Source organism: Phodopus roborovskii, unplaced genomic scaffold (genome assembly GCF_943737965.1).
Source record: "Phodopus roborovskii unplaced genomic scaffold, PHOROB, whole genome shotgun sequence".
In the NCBI taxonomy this organism is placed as follows: Eukaryota; Metazoa; Chordata; class Mammalia; order Rodentia; family Cricetidae; genus Phodopus; species Phodopus roborovskii.
Window position 1 is genome coordinate 225,078 of NW_026126444.1, and position 20,575 is coordinate 245,652.

Genomic DNA, 20,575 nt, shown 5'->3' on the forward strand with positions numbered 1-20,575 from the left:
GAAATGACAGTAATTTCAAATTGACTTTGTCAGAAACGTATAGATGACAGTAGTGGAAGCAGTTTTTAAAATTATGGTTTGATATTCAGTCTTCCTTGGCACCTTTGCCTCCTGTGTCCATGGAGTGATGTTACTTAGTCAGTGACTCTGACTTCTGTGTCATTCATAAACTGAACACCATTGCTTTCGCTCTATTAACTTGTGTACTAGTTGACTAATGTGCATGAAATTATTCCTGTCAAAGAAATTTATGTGTTTTTATAAACTACCAAAGTTGAAGAATGAAAGCTAGTTTTGTTTCATACATCAAAAGACCTTCATACTAGGATCAAATATAGGATCCCTCCCAGGAATTAAAAGTATAAATTATATTCAGTACTTAGAAATTGATACGAAAAGAAAGTACCCAAGAGTATGACTAGGAAATTACAAATTTAAATAGCCTTACTGATACACAGGAAAGTATGTTTAAAAATAGACTTGATGGCAACCCATTTAGTATAGAAAACTCATTTGTTCCCATGTCATTGTAGTATTTGTTTTTTTTTTAAGCTCTTGTCCTGGAACTCAGGCTAGCTTAAAACTTCCTGCCTGCCTCTGCTTCACGAGTGTTGGAATTAATGGTGTGCACTGCTATGCTGAGCATACTGTTTCCTTTTAGGAGACAGTTGAGAGTGAGTGATAGCTCAATGATCTAACCCATTGTTGTAGGTCAGAATTCAGAAGCCAGAAAAAAGGATATGCTGTAATTTTTGGTGCATAGCTTCTTGTCTTATTCCATTTTCTTTTTTATGCAATTAGTATTATTTTTTAGGCAACGGCTTTTTTCGAATGTTGGAGAACTAAATTCAAGGGAAAGGAGCTAGCTATTCAGGAACCCTGACCTGAGCGTGGACTTGGTCTTCGTCACTATGCTGAGTTCCATAATTCTTCCCCTTTTTGCCTATTATGCTATTTTTCTGAAAGGTTTTGTTCACTTGGCTTATACATTTCTGACTGTTTGCTGTTTTAAATAGCTCATCCTTTCTTTTCATGGGGGGGGGAATACACTTTATTTTCTAAAACATGACCAGGCAATTGAAAATGTTTGTGTTTTCAGGACTGTCTTCAAATAGACACAGTTAATTAATAAATTAAAAATAAAATCAGTTGGTGTTTTATATGCTGAAAATAATGTTAGACATCTTTTCATCAGATATCAGATGTTTGTTTATTTATTTTTTTTGGAGACAGGGTTTCTCTGTGGCTTTGGAGGCTGTCCTGAACTAGCTCTTGTAGACCATCTTGTAGACAAGGCTGGTCTCAAACTCACAGAGATCACCTACCACTGCCCAGCGAAATGAAAAGTGTTTATGTTTTTTAAAGTAGTATACATCCATTATATTTATATTTAGTAGTGGCTAAAGTTTTTCTTAGAAGTTTGACTTGTAATGTTGTTGATAAATAAGAGTAAAATAAGAGTAATTTTTTTTGTAAGACAAATGTGTTTTTAAATAACATTACTGTTTTTAAATAATTTTCTCCCTTGAATTATTAGGCAAAATCCTCAGTGATGATACTGCTCTCAAAGAATACAAAATTGATGAGAAAAATTTTGTGGTGGTCATGGTGACAAAAGTAAGTTTCATCCTCCCTCTATTGGTATGCTTGTGAGTCTCAAAAGCAATGACCTGGTCCACAGTGCAGCTTGTGCATTTCCATAGCATAGCAACTGTAATAAATAGCACGATGCACTTTACTGCCTTCCAAAGTGTAGGCAGATTTATCATGGGCCCCTATAAAGGTAATTAGGTATTAGTGGCTTTTCTGTTACTAGATAAGTTATATATTTGACCTGGCAAACTCATGCCTGAAAAGGCATGAAATGAATGCAAGTGAAAGTTCAATTTTCAGTGAAGAAATAAGACTTTTAGGAAATAAAAAAGAAAGTCAAAAAAATGATGGGATGATTTTTATGAGTAGCTTTAGAGTGAGAGCTGTTTTGTGATTTATGATGTTGAAATGTATTGAATAATTTTATCAAAGTTCACACCTCCCTCCACCCCCCCCCCCAAAGTATAGCTTGAGGGCTGGGGCAAAAGCTCAGCCAGTGTAAAGTGCTTACTTGCAAACCTAAGAGTCTGAGTTTTCTCTCTTGAGCCTTCATTAGAAGGATGTTAGTTACCACATGCATTACTGTAAAGCTCAGCACTGGGAGGCAGAGGCAAGCACAGCATTGGAGCTTACTGGCCTTCTAGTTTAGCCTATCTGGTGAGCCTCAGGCCAATGAGACACTTTTTTGTGGGGGGTGTTGTAGCTGGTCTTTGGGGGATCACATCTGCTCTCCAGCCTCTATATGCATTTTTACATACATTTATGATTGACGCATCTCTTCCCCAGGCCCTCCCTGGCCTGCAGCCGGCTGCTAAGGCGGCCGTAGTCGGCCTCCTTCTGGTCGATCTGCTTCTTATGCGTGCCACCTAATGATCAAGTCCTATAGCGGCTTCTCATTAGAGCCGTGATGGTGATGTGTGCTGTCTTAACTCCAATGTTGTACATAGAGAGACTGGATCTGACTAGGAGAGACTAACCCTGTTTTCCTTATCCGGTATAGAGCTTGATCATGGATTCTTAAAGAGACTGCTTTGTATACTTGCTATTTAAAAATAAATTATTATCAGTCACATTTTCATTGCTGTAATATCCAAGGCACATGTGTAAAGGGAAAGGCTTATTAGCTGAGACAGATTTGGAGGGAGGAAGTTCATGGTGAAGACCACACAAGGACCTCTTGTAGCTGTGTTGTCATGGTGGGAATATGTATGTATTTCTAACAATGTGTGATTTTCTTCTTTTCTTACAAAGCCGTTAGAATTATTAATGGAGGCTCTGCTGTGATATAACCTAAAGCCCTACCTTCAATACCACAATCAGATTTAATTTCTACCCTTTCATACCTTAGGGTTTGTGCCAGGTGTGGTGGTACACACATTTAATCCCAGCACTTTGGAGACAGGCAGGTGAACCCTTGAGTTGACTTAGTGATTTCCACGTCAGCCAGAGCAAATTGTAAGGCCACCTCGAAACAAGACTAGGGTTTAAATTGCCTGAGTTCAGGAGGGAGCAAACATAGCAAATGCTCTTCTAGTATAATGAAAGTAAGTTTAAGTGGATGGTTGGAGTTGGTTAATCAAAGACTAGTAGTAGAATAAATGAGCTTTCCCCAAAGTCACATAATAATAATAGCACTAGGAAATAGTGAAATGGATGATAAAAAATTAGTACATAAAAAATGGAATATTGTCTATCCATAAAGAAAAATAAAATCACAAAAATTTCAGGAAAATAGACTTAGTACATTGAGTGTGGTCACTCAGTCTCAAAAGGGAAAAATGTGCATGTTCTCCCTCATTGATGATAGTCTATTGTGTACACGTATTTGCAAACATACATGCAAGCATAGTTAACATGTAGAAAGAACAAGAACGGGGGTAATAAAAAGGACGAAATCCATATGGTTAGTGCTCGCGTGATCTTGTAAGTGTTTTGCTCTCTCAAAGTATAACATATTCAATACAAAACCAGTCCTTAGATGAACAGTGTCCACACATTAGGACACTGAGGGGCTGGGGCTTTACTGGGAGATGGGAACTTTCCTTTTATTAATTGTTTGAAAAGTCCTCAGACTATAGTTCTTTACAAGCACTGTTAAACTTGATGTGCTTTATTCTTTAAACCTTTAAACCTGAGTTTAAACTAGTAAAGAATCAATGGTTTTGCAGTATTTAATTGATTGCTCAAAATGTCAGACTTGGTTGAGAGCAGGCATGCAAGAAAACAGCTTTATTCCCCAAACTGTAAACAAAACAAAAAATAAATTTTACTGTCTTCCCCCACCCTTACCCCTGCCTGTATAGGTGTTCTCTGTATGTATTCTGGCTCTCCTGAAACTTGATCTGTAGATAAGGTTGACCTTGAACTCAGAGAGATCCACCTGCCTATTCCTGAGTGCAAGTATGAAATTTAATAGGATAGGAAGTAGTAAGTACAAAAGATACCATTGCTATTACTCTAAAACTTTCATTTCCCTAGATTGAAGCTACACTCATCAAACCCTAACCTTTCAGTAGCTGCGTTCTACAGTGTTCTTAATTTGACTATTTTTGCTTCATTTAGCACAGTATCACAAGGTTCATCTTGTGTTTTGGCATGTGCCATGGTTTCCTTCCCTTTTTACTTATTTATTCATCATGCACAAGGGAAAAATAATACACACTCGTTAAGGTAATTGTACTGAATTTCCTTCAGTATTCTCATCAGTATAGTGAAGAGTTAAACAGAAAAGATCTTGGAATGGATATATACTTAATGAGGAATAGATGCCTGAAACCTGTCAGTCTTATAAGATCCAAAGCAAACAGAAAATATCAAAAAGCCAAGGTCATGGTGCTGTTTTCAATTAGACTTTGCAATAGCTCTTTGCAGAAATAGCTCACAAATACTTAAAAGAAAATACTAAGTGCATTAATACTAATGTACATTTTTATCAAGATTGGTTGGTTATTATAATATTTGGTGGTTAAACTTAAAATCTGCCCTTTATGGTTTTCCATTTTGTCCAGAACAATTTATTCTGGAGTGTTAGCTCTCACTGCAGATTTACAGCCTTAATAATCTTCAGGAGTAGCAGGGTGCAACTACGGCAGTACATTCCTATAACTTTAGCAATCAGGAAGCTGCGATGGTGAGACCCTCTCTGCAAATACACACAGAATAACTTTTTTTGTTTTTGTTTTTGTTTTTGTTTTTGTTTTTCGAGACAGGGTTTTTCTGTGCAGCTTTGGAGCCTGTCTTGGAACTCACTTTGTAGACTAGGCTGGTCTCGAATTCAGAGATCCGCCTGCCTTTGCCTCCCAAGTGCTGGGACTAAAGGCTTGCGCCACCAACGCCAGGCCAAAAAGTTGTTCTGATAATGCCTTTAAGTGGCAATATAGTCTTAAAAACAAGGTGCATAACTAAAACTCTGTAGAAAACTATATGGTACTTTTGGATATGTGCATTTTATATTTAAGAGTGATTTTTTTGTGTTCTTTTTTCATACTGAATTGTAAGGACTGAGATGAGTCTAATGTTAATTGCACTAGATAGCTAGGATAAGTTATCTTAGGAACTCTGAGGAGTGGTGAAGTGCTTTCGTTTGCTAATGTTTAGCATTTATTATCCATTTCAAAATTATATCTAGGATACTAGTTTTTAAGCTCTTGTTGCAGTCATAGTCCAATGAGTCATGTAATGCCCTATATTTACTTTGCTTTTTATTTAACACATCAGCCCAAAGCAGTGACTACACCTGTGCCAGCAACAACTCAGCAATCAAATACTCCAGCCACTACTGCAGTTAGCTCCTCCACAGCAACAGTTGTGGCTCAGGCTCCAACCCCAACCCCTGCTTCAGCTCCCACTTCCACACCTGCATCTACTACTCCAGCCTCAACCACAGTATCTTCTGAACCTGCACCTGCCAGTGCAGCTCAGCCTGAGAAACCTGCAGAGAAGCCAGCTCAGTCACCAGTGGTTACTAGCCCAGCACCAGCTGACAGGTAAGGACTACATTTTAAGAAATTATATCACTAAATAGTCATTTTTTAATTAAAAAAATATCAAACTATGTTGCAAACAAGTTGATGTAATGTACCTTCCTCTATTGCTCTCCACCCTATTTATTTGAGACAGGGTCTTTGGCTGAATCCAGAGCTTTCCTCTTTGACTAGGCTGTCCAATGAACCTTTGAGATCCCTTACCATGCTCCCAGTGCTGTAGTTACAGGGGCATGCCACTGCACCCTGTTTTGATATGGCCTATGGAGATATGAAATCAAGTTCTTAGGCTTGCATAGCAGGGCCTTTATCAACTGAGCTATCTTCCCAGCCAGCTTGTGTCTATTTTGATAATTTACTATTAATAATATAGGCGTACATTCTATCAAACAGATTTCTATATTCTATTTTTAAAATGTATGTATTGGAAAGCTAGTCGTTTTGAGAAGAGATGTTTAAGAAATATAAATTACAAAAAGAATAATAATTGTAAAATCACATTGGAAGCCAATCATTTTTGTTGTGATTGTGGCCATTGCTATATGTAACATAAGAACCTTCCATATCAGTAAATAATTCAGTTGCTGTATAACATTGTATATCCTTCTCACATTTGGTAGCTCTGATAATTTAGGAAAAGCAATTAAGATCTTTGGGTATTTTCCTCACCTATATAAAATGTGGGTCCTACTAAGTAAGTGGCAAGTGGCACATATGCAGTGACTGCTAGGTAAGAAAGAGTCCGCAGTAGTTGCTGTGTCAGTGGACTCCTTTTATTTAACCAACAGCTAGAAAAAACGGGGACTTATTTATTCAGAAGTGCTTCTATACGAGATGCCTGGTACCTGCCTGCAGCTTTCGTATAAGACTCTCAGACACAGTCTTCAAGCCAGAGCGTCTTCCTCATTATTACCAAAGTCACTGTTCATTGCTGAGACCTGGTGCATCAAATGAGAGGGTTGGGGAGGAATTGCAGTGAGGATTACTTAGCAGTTTTTTTGTTGTTGTTGTTGTTTTTTTGTTTTTTTGTTTTTTTTGGGGGGGACAGGATTGTGGGGTGTTTTTTGGGGGAGATTTTTCCTTAAGTGATAATGGTATGGCCAAAGCAAATGCTTTAGTCATAATAATTTTGGCTAGAAATCATAGAAGGGATTTCCTGTGTTATCTAAACTATGAGTTCTATTACAGCCAACCTGAAAATTGGAACACCAGTAGAAGGTGTTATATGACTTAGAATCAGAGCCAGTCACTATGAAAAACAGGCAGTGATAGGAAATGCTTTGAAAGCATGGGAAACGTTTATGGTATGGCAATGTATGCAGGTGTGCCCCTTCTGCAAGGGATATGTTACAGATGGCTACACAAAGGGATCTTACTTGCTGGATTTTTTTTTTTTTTTTTTTTGTCCCCTCCCCCAAATAAACATACCCTGGTAAAGTTTAATCCATAAATTTGACATTTTAAGAGATTAAGGACTAATGGAGCACTGTTGTGGTCATGACTAACCTGAGCACTCCAGAAACAAAACTGCTAGTTCAAAGGCAGAATGGGCCTACATAACAAGATTATGTGTCTCAAAGAAAAAAGATCCCTGAGCCAGGCATAGTTGGCACACCTTTAATCCCAGGGCTTAGGAGGCAGAGGCAGGTGGATCTCTGTGAGTTTGAGGCCAGTCTCTTCTACATAGTGAGTTTGAGGACAGCCAGGGCTACATAGACACTCTGTCTAAAATTAAGTCTTTAAAAAATGTGTTCTCATAAAATGTCTGATGGTCCTGTAGATTTGCTAATCTGTGCCTCCTCCACCGCCAGTTAAATTGAGAGTTTTTATTCAGTCATGTTTAAAGGAAGCTTCTCTAGCATTAAAGGAAGCATTCCTCAGCATCACTGCTCTTGCATTTGGAGGACATTATTAAAATAAAGGTTTCATGAACATCTCAACAGTAGCTCTGGTAATTGAGACTGCTTAAGGGACCAGTAAGCAGGTGAATATATAGCATATACAGCATGGAAAATAATGGACAAAAGATGGGTTCATGACCTGGGTAGAAGCTGGCAGCATAGTATTTCATCATGCTGCTCAGAATGGCACACAGCTTGAAATCATTTATGAATTGCTTCTTCCTGGAGGCTTTCATATTTTTAGAAGATGGTTTGGCCGCTTTGTTCTACTGTCTTGCCCCTAAATGTGGCTTTATGTGGAGTCATTCTGTCCTGCCAGCCAGCTTCCAAATAATGACAGATCGGCCTATAGCTTACACTTGTTCCTAACTAGTTCTTGTAACTTTAACTCATTTCTATCAATCCATGTCCTGCCCCATGGCATTACTTCTCTTTATCTTGTACCTCCTGTTTCCTTTCCATGTCTCCTGGCTCTTCTCGGTTTCTTTCTTCCTTTCTCTTTCTCCCGGAAGTCCTGCCCTTATCTCCTGCTTAGCTATTGACCATTGAGCTTTTTTTTTTCTTCCTTTTTTTTCTTTTTTTATTAAGCCAGTCACAATAACATATCTTTACACAGTGTAATCAAATGTCTTGCAATACCATGTGACCATCTGTCTGATTCAGTCAGCTATGTTTGGGAAAAGTCTAGAATCTCATGCCCATTGCTGAGAAATAGCATAAAGCTTAAGGAATACACACACACACACAGAGTGCTCTTCTTGCATGCATGACTGCAGGCCAGAAGAGGGCAACAGATCTCATTATAGTTGGTTATGAGTCAACATGTGGTTGCTAAGAATCAAACTCAGGACCTCTGGAAGAGCAGCCAATCTTAACCTCTGAGCCATCTCTGCAGCCTGGAGAATATATTTCTTGTGTTAAATTAGAACACTTTTCTTGCAGCATCTGTGACACCATTGCCCAGCTTAAACCCTCTTTACCCATATTATATATCTAGAGTGAATTCTGTTCTCTTGCACACTGGAAGGTCACCAGAATTGAGTTAAACCATTGCATCAAAGTCTGTGTAGAAAGGAATTTGGTAAAAAGAATGGGACGTGAAGGTGGGAAGGTGAGAGGGACAGGTAATAGCAGAGACTTGAGTGGCATGATCAAGAAACGTTAAATACATATTATACATGCGCGAGATTGTGGGAAATAGGAGCAGATGGGTGGAAAATAAACAGAGACACACACAGACACACACGAAATTTCTAAAGAGTAACAATTTTCAATTAACTTTTAGGTCTCCAGAGAATTAAAGAATGGTTAATGATCTAGGAATCTAGACTTTAGATTGCTGTTTGTGCTTTTTGAGACAGGGTCTCTCTGTGTATATATAGATCAGGTTGGCCTTGATCCCAAAGATACACCTGCCCCTGCCTCATGAGTGCCGGGACTAAAGGTGTGCACTACCATGCCTGAGTGTATACTTCTTAGTTTAAAATATGGAACATTTCACAAATTTGCATGTTGTCATTGTGCAGGAGCATGCTTAGCTAGTTAGTCTTTTTTCCCCCCTTGAAATAATGTCACTTCAGGGAGGATGGCAGAAGGTCAAGAAAACAAGATAAATGTGTCCTTTTACAGCACAAAACTCAGTAAATAGCTGTCAGGAGGTATACCGGAGGCTTCTCCATCACTGTTGGACAGACATTTTGTTTCTGTGACTTGTTTTTTAATGTTATTGTTGTTCTTCATAACCTACCTGTCAACGATACAAATTGTGCTGTTGATAACTGCCATAAAGAAACTGCACTTGTGTAGGCTGGAAAGATGTTCCAGGGGAGGACCTGCACACAACACCAACACTATGACTCAAAACCGTCCGTTACTCCAGGGGATCTGATTACCTTTTCTGGCCTATGCAAGCACCAGGCACATGTGTAGTACTTAGAGACATACATGTAGACAAAATACATTAAATCTCAAAAGAAAAAAGGAAAGAAGCTGCACTGTTGCTTTGTGAGAACAGTATTGTTGGTCAAGTACACATTCAAGTCAACTTAAATTCTGTTTTACCATGCTGTTGTTGAACTTGTAGCAGGTCTATTGAGTGCTGAGACTACAGCAGTGTTTTGCCACACCCAGTCAGGACTTCCTACAATGTGACAAAGGTTATAGAACAAAATAAGCCAGAAGCTTAAGCTAAACACTACAAAGCAGTATCATACATTTATATGTCTTTTACAGTTTTTATTATGTTTTTATTTTGTGTGTATCTGTATGTATGTGCATGCACACCCATGGCATGCATGTGGAGGTCAGAGTACAGCTTGTGGAAGTCTTCTTCTCTTGCACTATGTGGTACCCAGGGATCAAACTCAGGTTCTCTAACTTGGCAGCCAAGTGACTGCCAACTGAGCCATCTCTGGTATCTGGACATGTCTTTTAATGTATAGGAAAAATGTAATGGTCTGATACACTCAGTGATGAGTGATTGTCTCTGTGGTTTAGGAAGAAGTGATAATACTGATTGAGGACTGGTGTTTAAAGCACATTACATTTTTAAGTGCTTAAAGGGATTTTAAATATAATACTTGGAAATCATGCAAATTATTGGAGGAGATTAATTCTATAAGATTCTAAATTGTATCAAACACAATGGTGACTAAGAGTTTGAGTAGCTTGTATTAGCTGGATTGCTCAGAGTGTTTACAGCACTGTAAACATATACCTAAGTACAACTTATTGTAAAGATACATTAATAATGCCATCCTCTGTAAATGCTTCATCATGTGGAGGCAGACAACATGGATTGTTCATTGCATACTATCAAGAATCAATTAGAAAAGGACAAAGATTCCATATAAGAGGAAGTCAGAAACTAGTGAAGAACAAGAGGAAAATAACAAATGTTAGAAACCATACTATATAGAGCATACTTGAGTTTAGATTGGCCCACTAGATGGACTATGCACCTGTAGGAAAATACTGATGTAGACATAGAATACATTTTTAAGTTAAGCTACAGAAACTTTTAGGGGCTATGTGTGGTGATACGTGGTTACAATCCTAGCACTTGGGAGGCTGAGGCAGGAAGATCATGTGTTCAAGTCCAGCCTAGGAAATCCGAAAAATGAAATAAGCACAAAATTACCAGATTTATATATATTCTTTTGAAATTTTACCTTCTCCACATGTGTATTGTTTTAAGAAACTTCAAGAACTATATCACAGTTTTCTTTTTAAGTTGTGATAATGGTAATCTGTTATGCCAGATACAGTCCTGAGTGGGTTACTAGCAGTAATTGTACCCATAATATTTGGAGTGTATGTGAGATACTATTATTGACCTTATATGGTATTAATGAAACCAAAGAAATGTCTTAACTTTAGATAATGTGAGTCCTCCTAAGGGCTGAATTGTTGTATGTGCGCATTTTATCTCAACTGTGTAACCCAGGGTGGCTTCTGACTTGGTGACTCCACTATGACTGGCATTGTTAAGAGTACTAGTTGCTCTTATAGAGAGCCTGGGTTCGGTTTCCAGCACCCACATGGTAGCTCACAATTGTCTGTAACTGCAGGTGCCGGAAATCTAATACCTCTTCCAACCTCCAAAGCACTACACTGTGCACATGCATACTTAGACTCAGGGATGCACATATACACTAAAATATTGTAATTGCTGTTACTAAATATCCATAAGTCTGCACCCCACCTGCCCTTTCCTTCTTTTGTGTATGTCACATTCCTTAACTTGTGTGCCTCCTTTCTCTATTACTGTTGAAAGTGTTCGTAGAAACCCTCACTGTGAAAGACTTGCCAGCCTCCTTTGGTTCTACATGTGCTACTTTTTATCATATACTACTTTTGATACTTCTGCTGTGACTTGATGTGTGGGTTATTTTGACTGCAGTGTTCTCAAACTTCTTAAGTTTCTCTAAAGCCATTGCGTTGTGTCTTTTTGACATTGTTTAGAAGGACAGATTCTCAGGAGTTAAGATTGAAAATTTTTTCTCAATCATGAGTCCTACAGGTAAAGCTTTTGGTATACTCTAAGAAACTGACTTAACCACTGACTTTAATACTTAAAGAATTCTTTAAAAATTAGTTACTATAACAATTTAAATGAATTTTGCATATTTTTGATATTAATTTTTTCTAAAAACCCTTTACAGTACACCAGGAGATTCTTCCCGTTCAAATCTTTTTGAAGATGCAACAAGTGCCCTTGGTGAGTGTCTAACTTACAAAACAAGTTGTGAGACTGCAGTTTTACCTTCTGAATCACACTTTGTGTCTGCCTCATGGTCACTAACAAATGATTTATTTAGATCGTTAGTCATTTAATTGTAGTACTAGAGACTTCAATTTCCATGTTAAACTTCTTAAAATTTTCTTTTGCAGTTGAGCTCACTCCTTTGAAGCTAATTATTTTTCCCATTCAGAATTTTATATGTGGTCTTAACAGGCTTGATCTGCGTATAAGCTTATTACAGAAGTGCCTTTGGAAGGGTTTGCTGTTTTCTCTATGCGCTTCACATTTGTTCACTTCCAGCTTTCATCCAGTGGACTGGCTTTCTAGATTTTCAGCTGCATCCTGTTACTTTTATGGACACATATCAAAAAGGCCTTCTTGCCCCAACCTTTGGTTTGACCCGTCAATAAAGCCTTCTACTTTCCCTTCATCTCTAATCTGTCAGCGTTCGTTCTTTCTTTCTATTATTAAAACTCTGGTACACCTCATGTTTTTATTTGTATTGGCTAATATCCCCATTCCGGTTTTGGTATAAGTAGGTAGAGGGCCGGGATAGGTACACTCACCTGTGTCATTGGCTTCTGTGCTTCCCAGCAGCAGCAGCAACAACATTCTGACAGCACTGACAGTTATGGGATTACAGGTTGATCCTGAGCTAGTTGGCCTTTATTTAACTCCTTGGAATTCTCATTGTATTTAGTATGCATTTAGAATGTAGTTTTAAATAGTTTAACCCAAGATTTCCTGGATGTACCAAATTCAGAATTTCATCTTCTGACTGTCCTGTGACAAGACTACCCCAAATACTATCAATAAGCATCAGTTTATGAAATTGAAGACATACTCCTTCATACATGGAAAGCCATAAATTGTAGAGGCTTGTTATAAAGGTATTGGAAGAACTAGAGAAGAGGATTTACAAAAAGAATGGTTCAGTAGCTTCAGAGCCACTTGCCAATTGTCTGTAAGATTATTAAAGGTTCTGACAGCGTCATTGCCCTAATAGAGTGCTTTGGTGCTGTTGAGCAGGTAAATTATGCCGTTTGCTGCTGCTACATACAAGTTTCTGGTGTTGGTGTTGATGATTTTTCCTTGCATGCTTTTGAAGGAGAGGCATAAGACATAATTTTGCTCATGTTTTTTAGGCTGTAGGAAGCAGAACAATTTATGTCTTGGTCAAGAAGTCAATAAGAGATAGGAATGTTAGTACCCTTACATTTATGTCTTTATGTCACCTAGATCATTCTTGCTCTGCAGTCTCGGTCTGTTGAGTCCCTGCTTCTTTAACTTCCCATTTGGCTTTTGTGATGCCTCTCTTTTCTGTATTGAATCATTCTTCTCAAATATTCTAGTAAAATCGTACTATTCCTGACTCTATAATTATGTGTTTTCTCTGGTTCTGCTTTAGACCATAGTTAAACATCCAGACTATGGGAGTGACTAAAAACCATGTCTATGCTTTAGGGGTTCCCCAGTGTGATTGTGCTTCTCTATTCCCTCTGAACTTGGCAGGTTTGTTTATTTAAACTTCCAAATAGGAGATCTACAGCCTCCACAAGTCTCTTTGTTTCCTCACTTGTTTGTACCAGTGTATTTGCTGTTGTTTATAGGTGACACATGACTGCTGGTCAGTTAAACTAGAGGGCAGAGCTGGGGGTGGAGTAGAAGGGAAACTGTAACCAAATCCACTTTATGAGGTGGTCAGGAAGGCAGTGGTATCCAGAACACAAGTGGAAAAGAGGGTAGTTTTAATAGAGATGAGTTGAGAGTAGGTGTAGCTTTCATTATGGCAAGATACATCCACCTGGAAAGATGGGAGATAGCATGTGCCCAGTGACTCACTTACAATTCAAGTAACTCCATCCATGGGTGTGGAATTGTATCTTGCTTTGTTTCTCATCAGTTTGAAAATATAAAGTATCAAAAGAAGAAAATAAAAGTCTTACTAGACCAGAATTGATTGTTTGAAATACATGCAAAAATAGACTTGTCTCTTGGTTTTTGTGAGAGAGAATTTATCTTTATATTTATCCCATACTGCCATTGAACTTAAGTAGGAAGGCTGACTTTAAACTCAGAGCACCCTTCCAAACAGTGAGATTGCAAAAACAACCCATATGTTTGTCTCTCATTAACAGGTTGCCTTCTGTGACCTGTGCATTTTTATATTTATACTGATGATTCTACTGTGCTTATAAACTACCTAATTTTCTATTGCTTTTGTAAGTTACCACAAACTTATTGATATAAACCAATTTCTTATCTGGCTATTTTTGTAGGTCAGAGCTTTTGACACTGTTCTTGCTGACTGATACCAAGGAGTCAGTAAGACTGTTTTTGAAGACTGGGAGAACCTAGTTCCTTATCACTTAGAGATTCTAGAAGCTTGCAGACCCTTTTTCTATCTGTAGAGAGAGACAACAGCCAGAGCTCTGTTCCTGCTTTTGTCTTCATTGTATTTAACCCTTTCTGTAATATAAAAGGATTGTTGTTGATGACATTAGGCCCACTTGCCTTTGTCACATAATTGATACCTAATAGGTTCTGAGTGGGGATTAGAACATGGGTATTTTAGGGGGAAGGCATTCTGCCCACTTGCATAAATGTTGAGTTTTGTACTGTTAGTTGCCTTTGCTTAGCACAGTAGTATATGTATGAAACATAGACTTAATATAGTGAAGAAGTGTGGAGAGAATGTTTCTTGAATGTTCATGTACTTTTTCCTTGTCTCCCATACACCTGTTTAGTGACAGGTCAGTCTTATGAGAATATGGTAACTGAGATCATGTCAATGGGGTATGAACGAGAACAAGTAATTGCAGCCCTGAGAGCCAGTTTCAACAACCCTGACAGAGCTGTGGAATATCTTCTAATGGTGAGAAGTGTATTTTACTTTTCATTCTTTTTAATATCAAAGTCTTTAAAGAAATTAAGGTTTTAAAAGACAAGTTAACAGTTCAGTGGCAAATTCTATATGCTAGATAGTTTGCTCTCCCCACCCCAGTGTTAACATTTTGTGTTGATAAACTGTAACCTTTTGGAAAAGATTCTGAAATAATTTTAATTAGAAAATGTCATGACAGTGAGTTATGAAGTAGCTCTTTAGGGTGCTGGCTTACACATGAGTGAAGTTCTGTAGCCCTAGGGTATCTTTCTAATGGAGTAGTCTGACTTAGTAGATTTTAGTTGCTCGTCTAATCTATTGTGAATTGTTTAGCACAAAAATTTAGTTGTCCTCTGTGAGAAAGCAGCATTAGCATTTGTGTTTGAGAACTCAATGGAAGTCTTAGCTTTCAGTGACTCCGTACCACAAGTAGCCACTTTGTCAGGTCCTGTAGTGCAGGTGCACCATTAGCCACTTCTCACTGCCTGCTTTTCCTAAAGTGAGTTTGCCTCGTGTTTAGTAGGAAGTAGACTTAGGACCATCTATTAAAGTCTGAGAATTTGATGGATTTCTAAATAGGTATAACTGCCATTTGTCTGAATGTTGTAATGGAACACTTTTAAACTAAAAATTTCATGAGAAATTATTGAAACATGTAAAAAGCATCCTTTGGAATTTTTGTTTGTTTGTTTTTTGCTTTCTAAATGATAATTGCTGAGAAACATGAGTCAGTAGAGGAGACTTTTTGGTATTCATTCATTCAACCCCACACCCTACCACCAAAAATCATTTCAGAACTGTTGCCCTCTTATCCCAAATGTTTCTAATGTTATAAACACAGCCCTTTGTATCTCTGAGTGATGACTTATAAAAGCCCTTGCAGTAAAAAGCTGTCTGGAACCCCATGAAGAGTGAACATCTTAGTTATTAACTAATATTTGTAGAGTTTAATTTGCCATGTATGTGGGTGTTATTGCACAGGATATTTATCACTATGGAAAGAGTTGTTGAACTATACTACCTTACAATTTACAATATAGCATTGAGTTCTTCATGGTATTGACCATGCTTGGTGAAGTAGACATGTATCACACACATAGACAAAAGATGTTCAGTAAGCCACAACTGCTTTGCTGTGTATAATATTTAGTCTGTGTGTTTGTGAGCTGGCTGTCTTAAAGCTTGGGAATTGTGTTGCAGGGAATCCCTGGAGATAGAGAAAGTCAGGCTGTGGTTGATCCTCCTCCCCAGGCTGTGAGTACTGGAACTCCTCAGTCTCCAGCAGTGGCAGCAGCTGCAGCCACTACAACAGCAACGACAACAGCTAGTGCTGGAGGTAAAGTGACTTATTTCTGATGGTGAAGGACTTTGAATTTTTAGTGTAAGATCATTTAAGATCATTTAATCAGAGCTTTTGGATAAGTCTTCACTCACAGTAGAGAGACTTGACTATGTATATCATAGTACACATCGGTGTTGCTGTAGTGTCAGCTTACTCCACTAGTTGATTCTAAGAAAGATGCTTTATAGATTGAATTCAGTGTTTGTTATGAATGGACAGCTCACCTTATTTACTAAGAAAGCATAAAGCATAATTTCGGGCAGTGTGTGTTGGTGCAAGCCTTTAATCCTAGCACTGGGATGCAGGCAGATCTCTGAGTTTGAGGGAATCTAGTCTACACAGAGTTCCCAGAGAACCAGGGTACATAGAGAAACATATGGAAAAGGGAAGAGACAGTACACATTTAAAGGCCACCAAAAAAAAAAAAAAAAAAAAAAAAAATCTTAGTGGTTAGATTGCTAATCTTGAAAAGGCTGTGTTTTGATAACTTCTTGCTCTCATTTTGATAGTCGGGGCTCTTTGTTATATAGTGGAAAGAGGAGGCACATCTCTGGTTCAGACTTTAGTATTTCCTTCCATCTCTTACTAGGTAACTTAATCTCTGAGTCTCACTTTAATATTTATATATAATATATGAATAAATACTCATGACATATATACATATGTTTCTTACTTGTGACCAACCAGAATAACATAACCCTTAGTTTTGCTGTAGAACACCAGTTTCTTAGTTTTCTGTAATGGTTCACAGGGCATTGTGGATGAACTTGCATGTCAGTGTAACTTCTACAGAGCACATTGGGGTTTAGAGAGGTGGCTATAGCAGAGAACTCAAGTCATTTTCATATGAAGTATTTTCTGCCTGAATGTGTGGTTTCACTACCTCTTTGTTATATGCATTTACCATTTTTGCTTTAAAATCTTTGCATCCATTTCAGGCCACCCCCTTGAATTTTTACGGAATCAGCCCCAGTTTCAACAGATGCGACAAATTATTCAGCAGAATCCTTCCCTGCTTCCAGCTTTGCTACAGCAGATAGGTCGAGAGAACCCTCAGTTGCTGCAGGTATGATCCATGTAGACTTGAAAAGGAGTGGGAATGCTGTTTTGTTGTTGTTGTAGTATGTTTAAACCCAGAGCCTATGCTCTAGATAGGCATGCTAAAGATAAAGAACAAGTTGGAATATAGATTGAATCAGTCTAATTTGGTCAACTAATTAAGTATGGGAAATGTTTTCATTTCCTCTTCCAGGTTCCTGAGCCACATTAGCATATTAGAAAAGCTGAGAGGGTGTTTAATTTTGCAAATCACTTTTCATAAACTTATCACTAGTGAGGTGCTACCCTTTAGAAAATCTGAGGGCACATTTCATGCTTAGACCAGGGAGTATTTCAGTTTTGTACACAGTCTGCTAGTGGGGAAACGTAAGTTCTGTTTCTAGGCCTGTGGTAGATGTTTTAATGTGAGTTTTCTTTTTTCTTTCTTTCTTTTTTTTTTTTTTTAAAAAAAGAATATTTAGTGTTCTGAATGCATTTATGCCTGAAGGTCAGAAGAGGGCACCAGATCTCATTACAGATGGCTGTGAGCCACCATGTAGGTGCTGGGAATTGAAGTCAGGACCACTGGAAGAGCAGTCAGTGCTTTTAACCTCAGAGCCATCTCTCCAACCCAAGAGTGGAGTGTTGTGTTTTTTGTTTTGGTTTTTTTTTTTTTTTTTTTTTTAAACAATTTACTTCTCAGAACAATTGTGTTTCATTAATAATGTAAAAAAATTAATAAAAATAAGATCACTTCTCTCCTTTCCCCCTCTCCCCCCCCTTTTCTGGTTTTGTTTTGTTTTTTTGGGTCGGACTGGCTTATTAAGGGATTCAGGCAAGCTTGAGACTTAAAGTGGGTCCTCCTGCCTCAGCCTCTCAAATGCTGGAATTAAAATGTGAATGATATGTCTACTTAGCTTTTTTTCTTATTTTTATTTAGAACCGTTTTGTCCTGAAGGTAGTTATGATTTCTGCTTTTCTTTTTTTAAATCACGACAGCAAATTAGCCAACACCAGGAACATTTTATTCAGATGCTAAATGAGCCAGTTCAGGAAGCAGGTGGTCAAGGTGGAGGAGGAGGCGGTGGTGGTGGAGGTGGCGGAGGTGGAGGAGGCGGTGGAGGAGGAATCGCAGAAGCTGGAAGTGGGCACATGAACTACATTCAAGTAACTCCTCAGGAAAAAGAAGCTATAGAACGGGTGAGTTTAATTTAGTCACAGTAGTTTTGAGTGCCTTGGTCATCCTAGCACTTGGGCTAGTAGAGCCTGTTTCCTTGCCCCAGAGACTGCAGTAAAGAATCTTAGGCCACCCTCTTCCCCCCAGCAAAGGGTAATAGACTAAGTTTTCATTGGTATAAAACAAAAATATTAAAGACTTATACCTAGTTCAGAATCATATTTTCTTACATTTTACTTCATTACTGTCCCTAAAATGTTAGATAAATATCTATATAAATCATACAAGAGTGATGTACATAAGCACTAGCTATCTTGACCATCTTTCTGTCCTCAACAAGTGGACCAGTGTAGGTTTGGTCAATGCAGTAACTAACCTAGATTTTGTGATGCTGTGATCAGTAACCCTACCTCTCATTTTTACATTTGTATTTGGGAAAGTACCATACTTGCCTATCTCTTGCTACAGAGTATTCTCTTTCTGATTTAGTCTACCTTCATGGTGTTATAAAAAAACATTGCTTAAACCAAGGGAAAATAGGGTTTACTAATTTTTATATGTATGTATATAGTAGGTATGTGTACACACACACACACAAGTATAAACTGTCTAGCCAGTGGTTCAGGCTTATTGGCTGATTCCTTCGTAATTATTAACCCATTTCTACTAACTTGTGTATCTCCACATGGTCTTGGATTACCGGTGATATCCAGACTTGCTTCCTCAGCTGCTACATGATATCTCTGGTTTGCTAATTCTTGAAAAAAACTTCACAGGTTGTGCTTATGTGTAGGTTTGTGATCTATTCTGTGTTCTGTTATTCGAGTATGAGTGAGAGTCTGTCCTTTTGCATGTGGAAATCCACAACTTTTGTTGAAAACACTCTTTGAAGTTATGGGTTCCTATAAAAAGTTAGTGGTCCATTATTTTGGGATTACTTTTTGACTCAGACTTATAATCCATGTTTATTCATATGCTGCTTAGGCCATACTTCCTCACTGCCTTGCTGTAGATTTCTAGGAAGTGTGAAATCAGAAGCTGTTCGGTCCAATTTTGTTTCTAAAATTGTTGTGACTATTATGAATCCTTCACCCTGTGTAAATCTCAGGATCAGCTTGTTGGGTTTCTTGGGAGTAAAACTTTTAAAAATAGCTGAGCTTAGAGCCCTTATTATGCTCAACTGGGAGGTGCATTTGAGAAATGTCCCGTATATTTTTTCTTCTATTGATTTTTGGGTTTTGTCATTGAGGCAGCCTTGCTATATTATATAATAGCCTTGCTGGCTTTCAGCTTGCTATGTAGATGAGGATTATTCTTCTACCTGGTTCACAAGTGCTGGGATTGCAACATATACCATGGACCACTAAGGGAGACCCTTTTTAACAATCTTGAATCTGATGGGCATGATTAGAGTCCCATTGTTATCACAGCTGGAGAATTCTAGGTCTTGAAATCAGCCTAGACTTTGTAGTAAGGTCATCTCAAAACAAATTAATTCCTATTAAGGCAGTTCAGTGGTGTTCTATGGCTGTAGTAAATAAAAATATTGTACTGCTTTCGAGTTTATTCCTAAGAACAATTCTTTGTGATGCCTTTGGGAAATATTTTTAATTTCAAAATGTTCATTACTGGTTACATAGACAACCAGTTTGGTTTTGTATGTTGATCTTATATATCCAATCTTGCTGAATTCATTTGTTAGTTCATTTCCATGTTGTTTGGGGGTCAAAGAAGTTGTTCCCCTTTATTGTCAGGTTCTTGAGCTTTTGTTGTAACAAGTGGTACATTTGTTTAAAAACTGATTGTCTTTTATTCTTAGAAGTACTTTATGATATATTTTGAGTCAACATTGTATTCCTGGGATAAATCCCACTAACCATTAGATGATGTTGTTTGATTGAATCTCCTGGGGTTTAGTTGAGGATTTTTATGCTTATATTCACAACACCTGCTGCTTTGTTGTTTTCTGGTGATGGGTGTCTTGTTTTAGTACTGGGGAGTAATGGCCCTACAGAATGAATAGGCAGTATATTTTGGAAGAATTTAAGAATTGGTCTTGATTATTTAAAGAGCTGGTAGACTTTTATCAGTCACTATTTCATTTTCCGTAGGAGAGTTTCTATGCTTATTATTTGATTTCATGTAGTTTTCATTTGTCAAAAACGTAGTAATGTTAGATGAATTTTATTCCTTTAACAATTTCAGTCTGCTGTTTGTGTGTATGTGTGTTTTTTGTTTTTTTTGTTTTGTTTTTTGTTTGTTTGTTTGTTTTGTTTTTCCCTGACCATTTTGAAAGTTTTTCAGTTAATGAATTTTTAGGTTTTTATTTTTGGGTTTCTTTCTTTCTATTTTCTCCCCCCCCCCCCTTCATTAAAAATAGATTTCTTCACTAGATGGTGGTGGTGGTACACAAC

At 37.8% G+C, this 20,575-nt stretch overlaps 1 protein-coding gene across 1 annotated transcript in view; it reads left to right on the plus strand.

Moving 5' to 3' along the window:
* Rad23b (RAD23 homolog B, nucleotide excision repair protein) overlaps positions 1-20,575 on the plus strand; it is a 40,334-nt gene that overhangs the window by 16,017 nt on the left and 3,742 nt on the right. Inside the window, exons 3-9 of the mRNA XM_051187826.1 lie at positions 1,538-1,617; positions 5,311-5,579; positions 11,641-11,696; positions 14,468-14,595; positions 15,805-15,940; positions 16,885-17,012; positions 17,984-18,184. Coding sequence (XP_051043783.1) covers positions 1,538-1,617; positions 5,311-5,579; positions 11,641-11,696; positions 14,468-14,595; positions 15,805-15,940; positions 16,885-17,012; positions 17,984-18,184 — 998 coding nt within the window. The remainder of the gene's footprint in view (positions 1-1,537; positions 1,618-5,310; positions 5,580-11,640; positions 11,697-14,467; positions 14,596-15,804; positions 15,941-16,884; positions 17,013-17,983; positions 18,185-20,575) is intronic.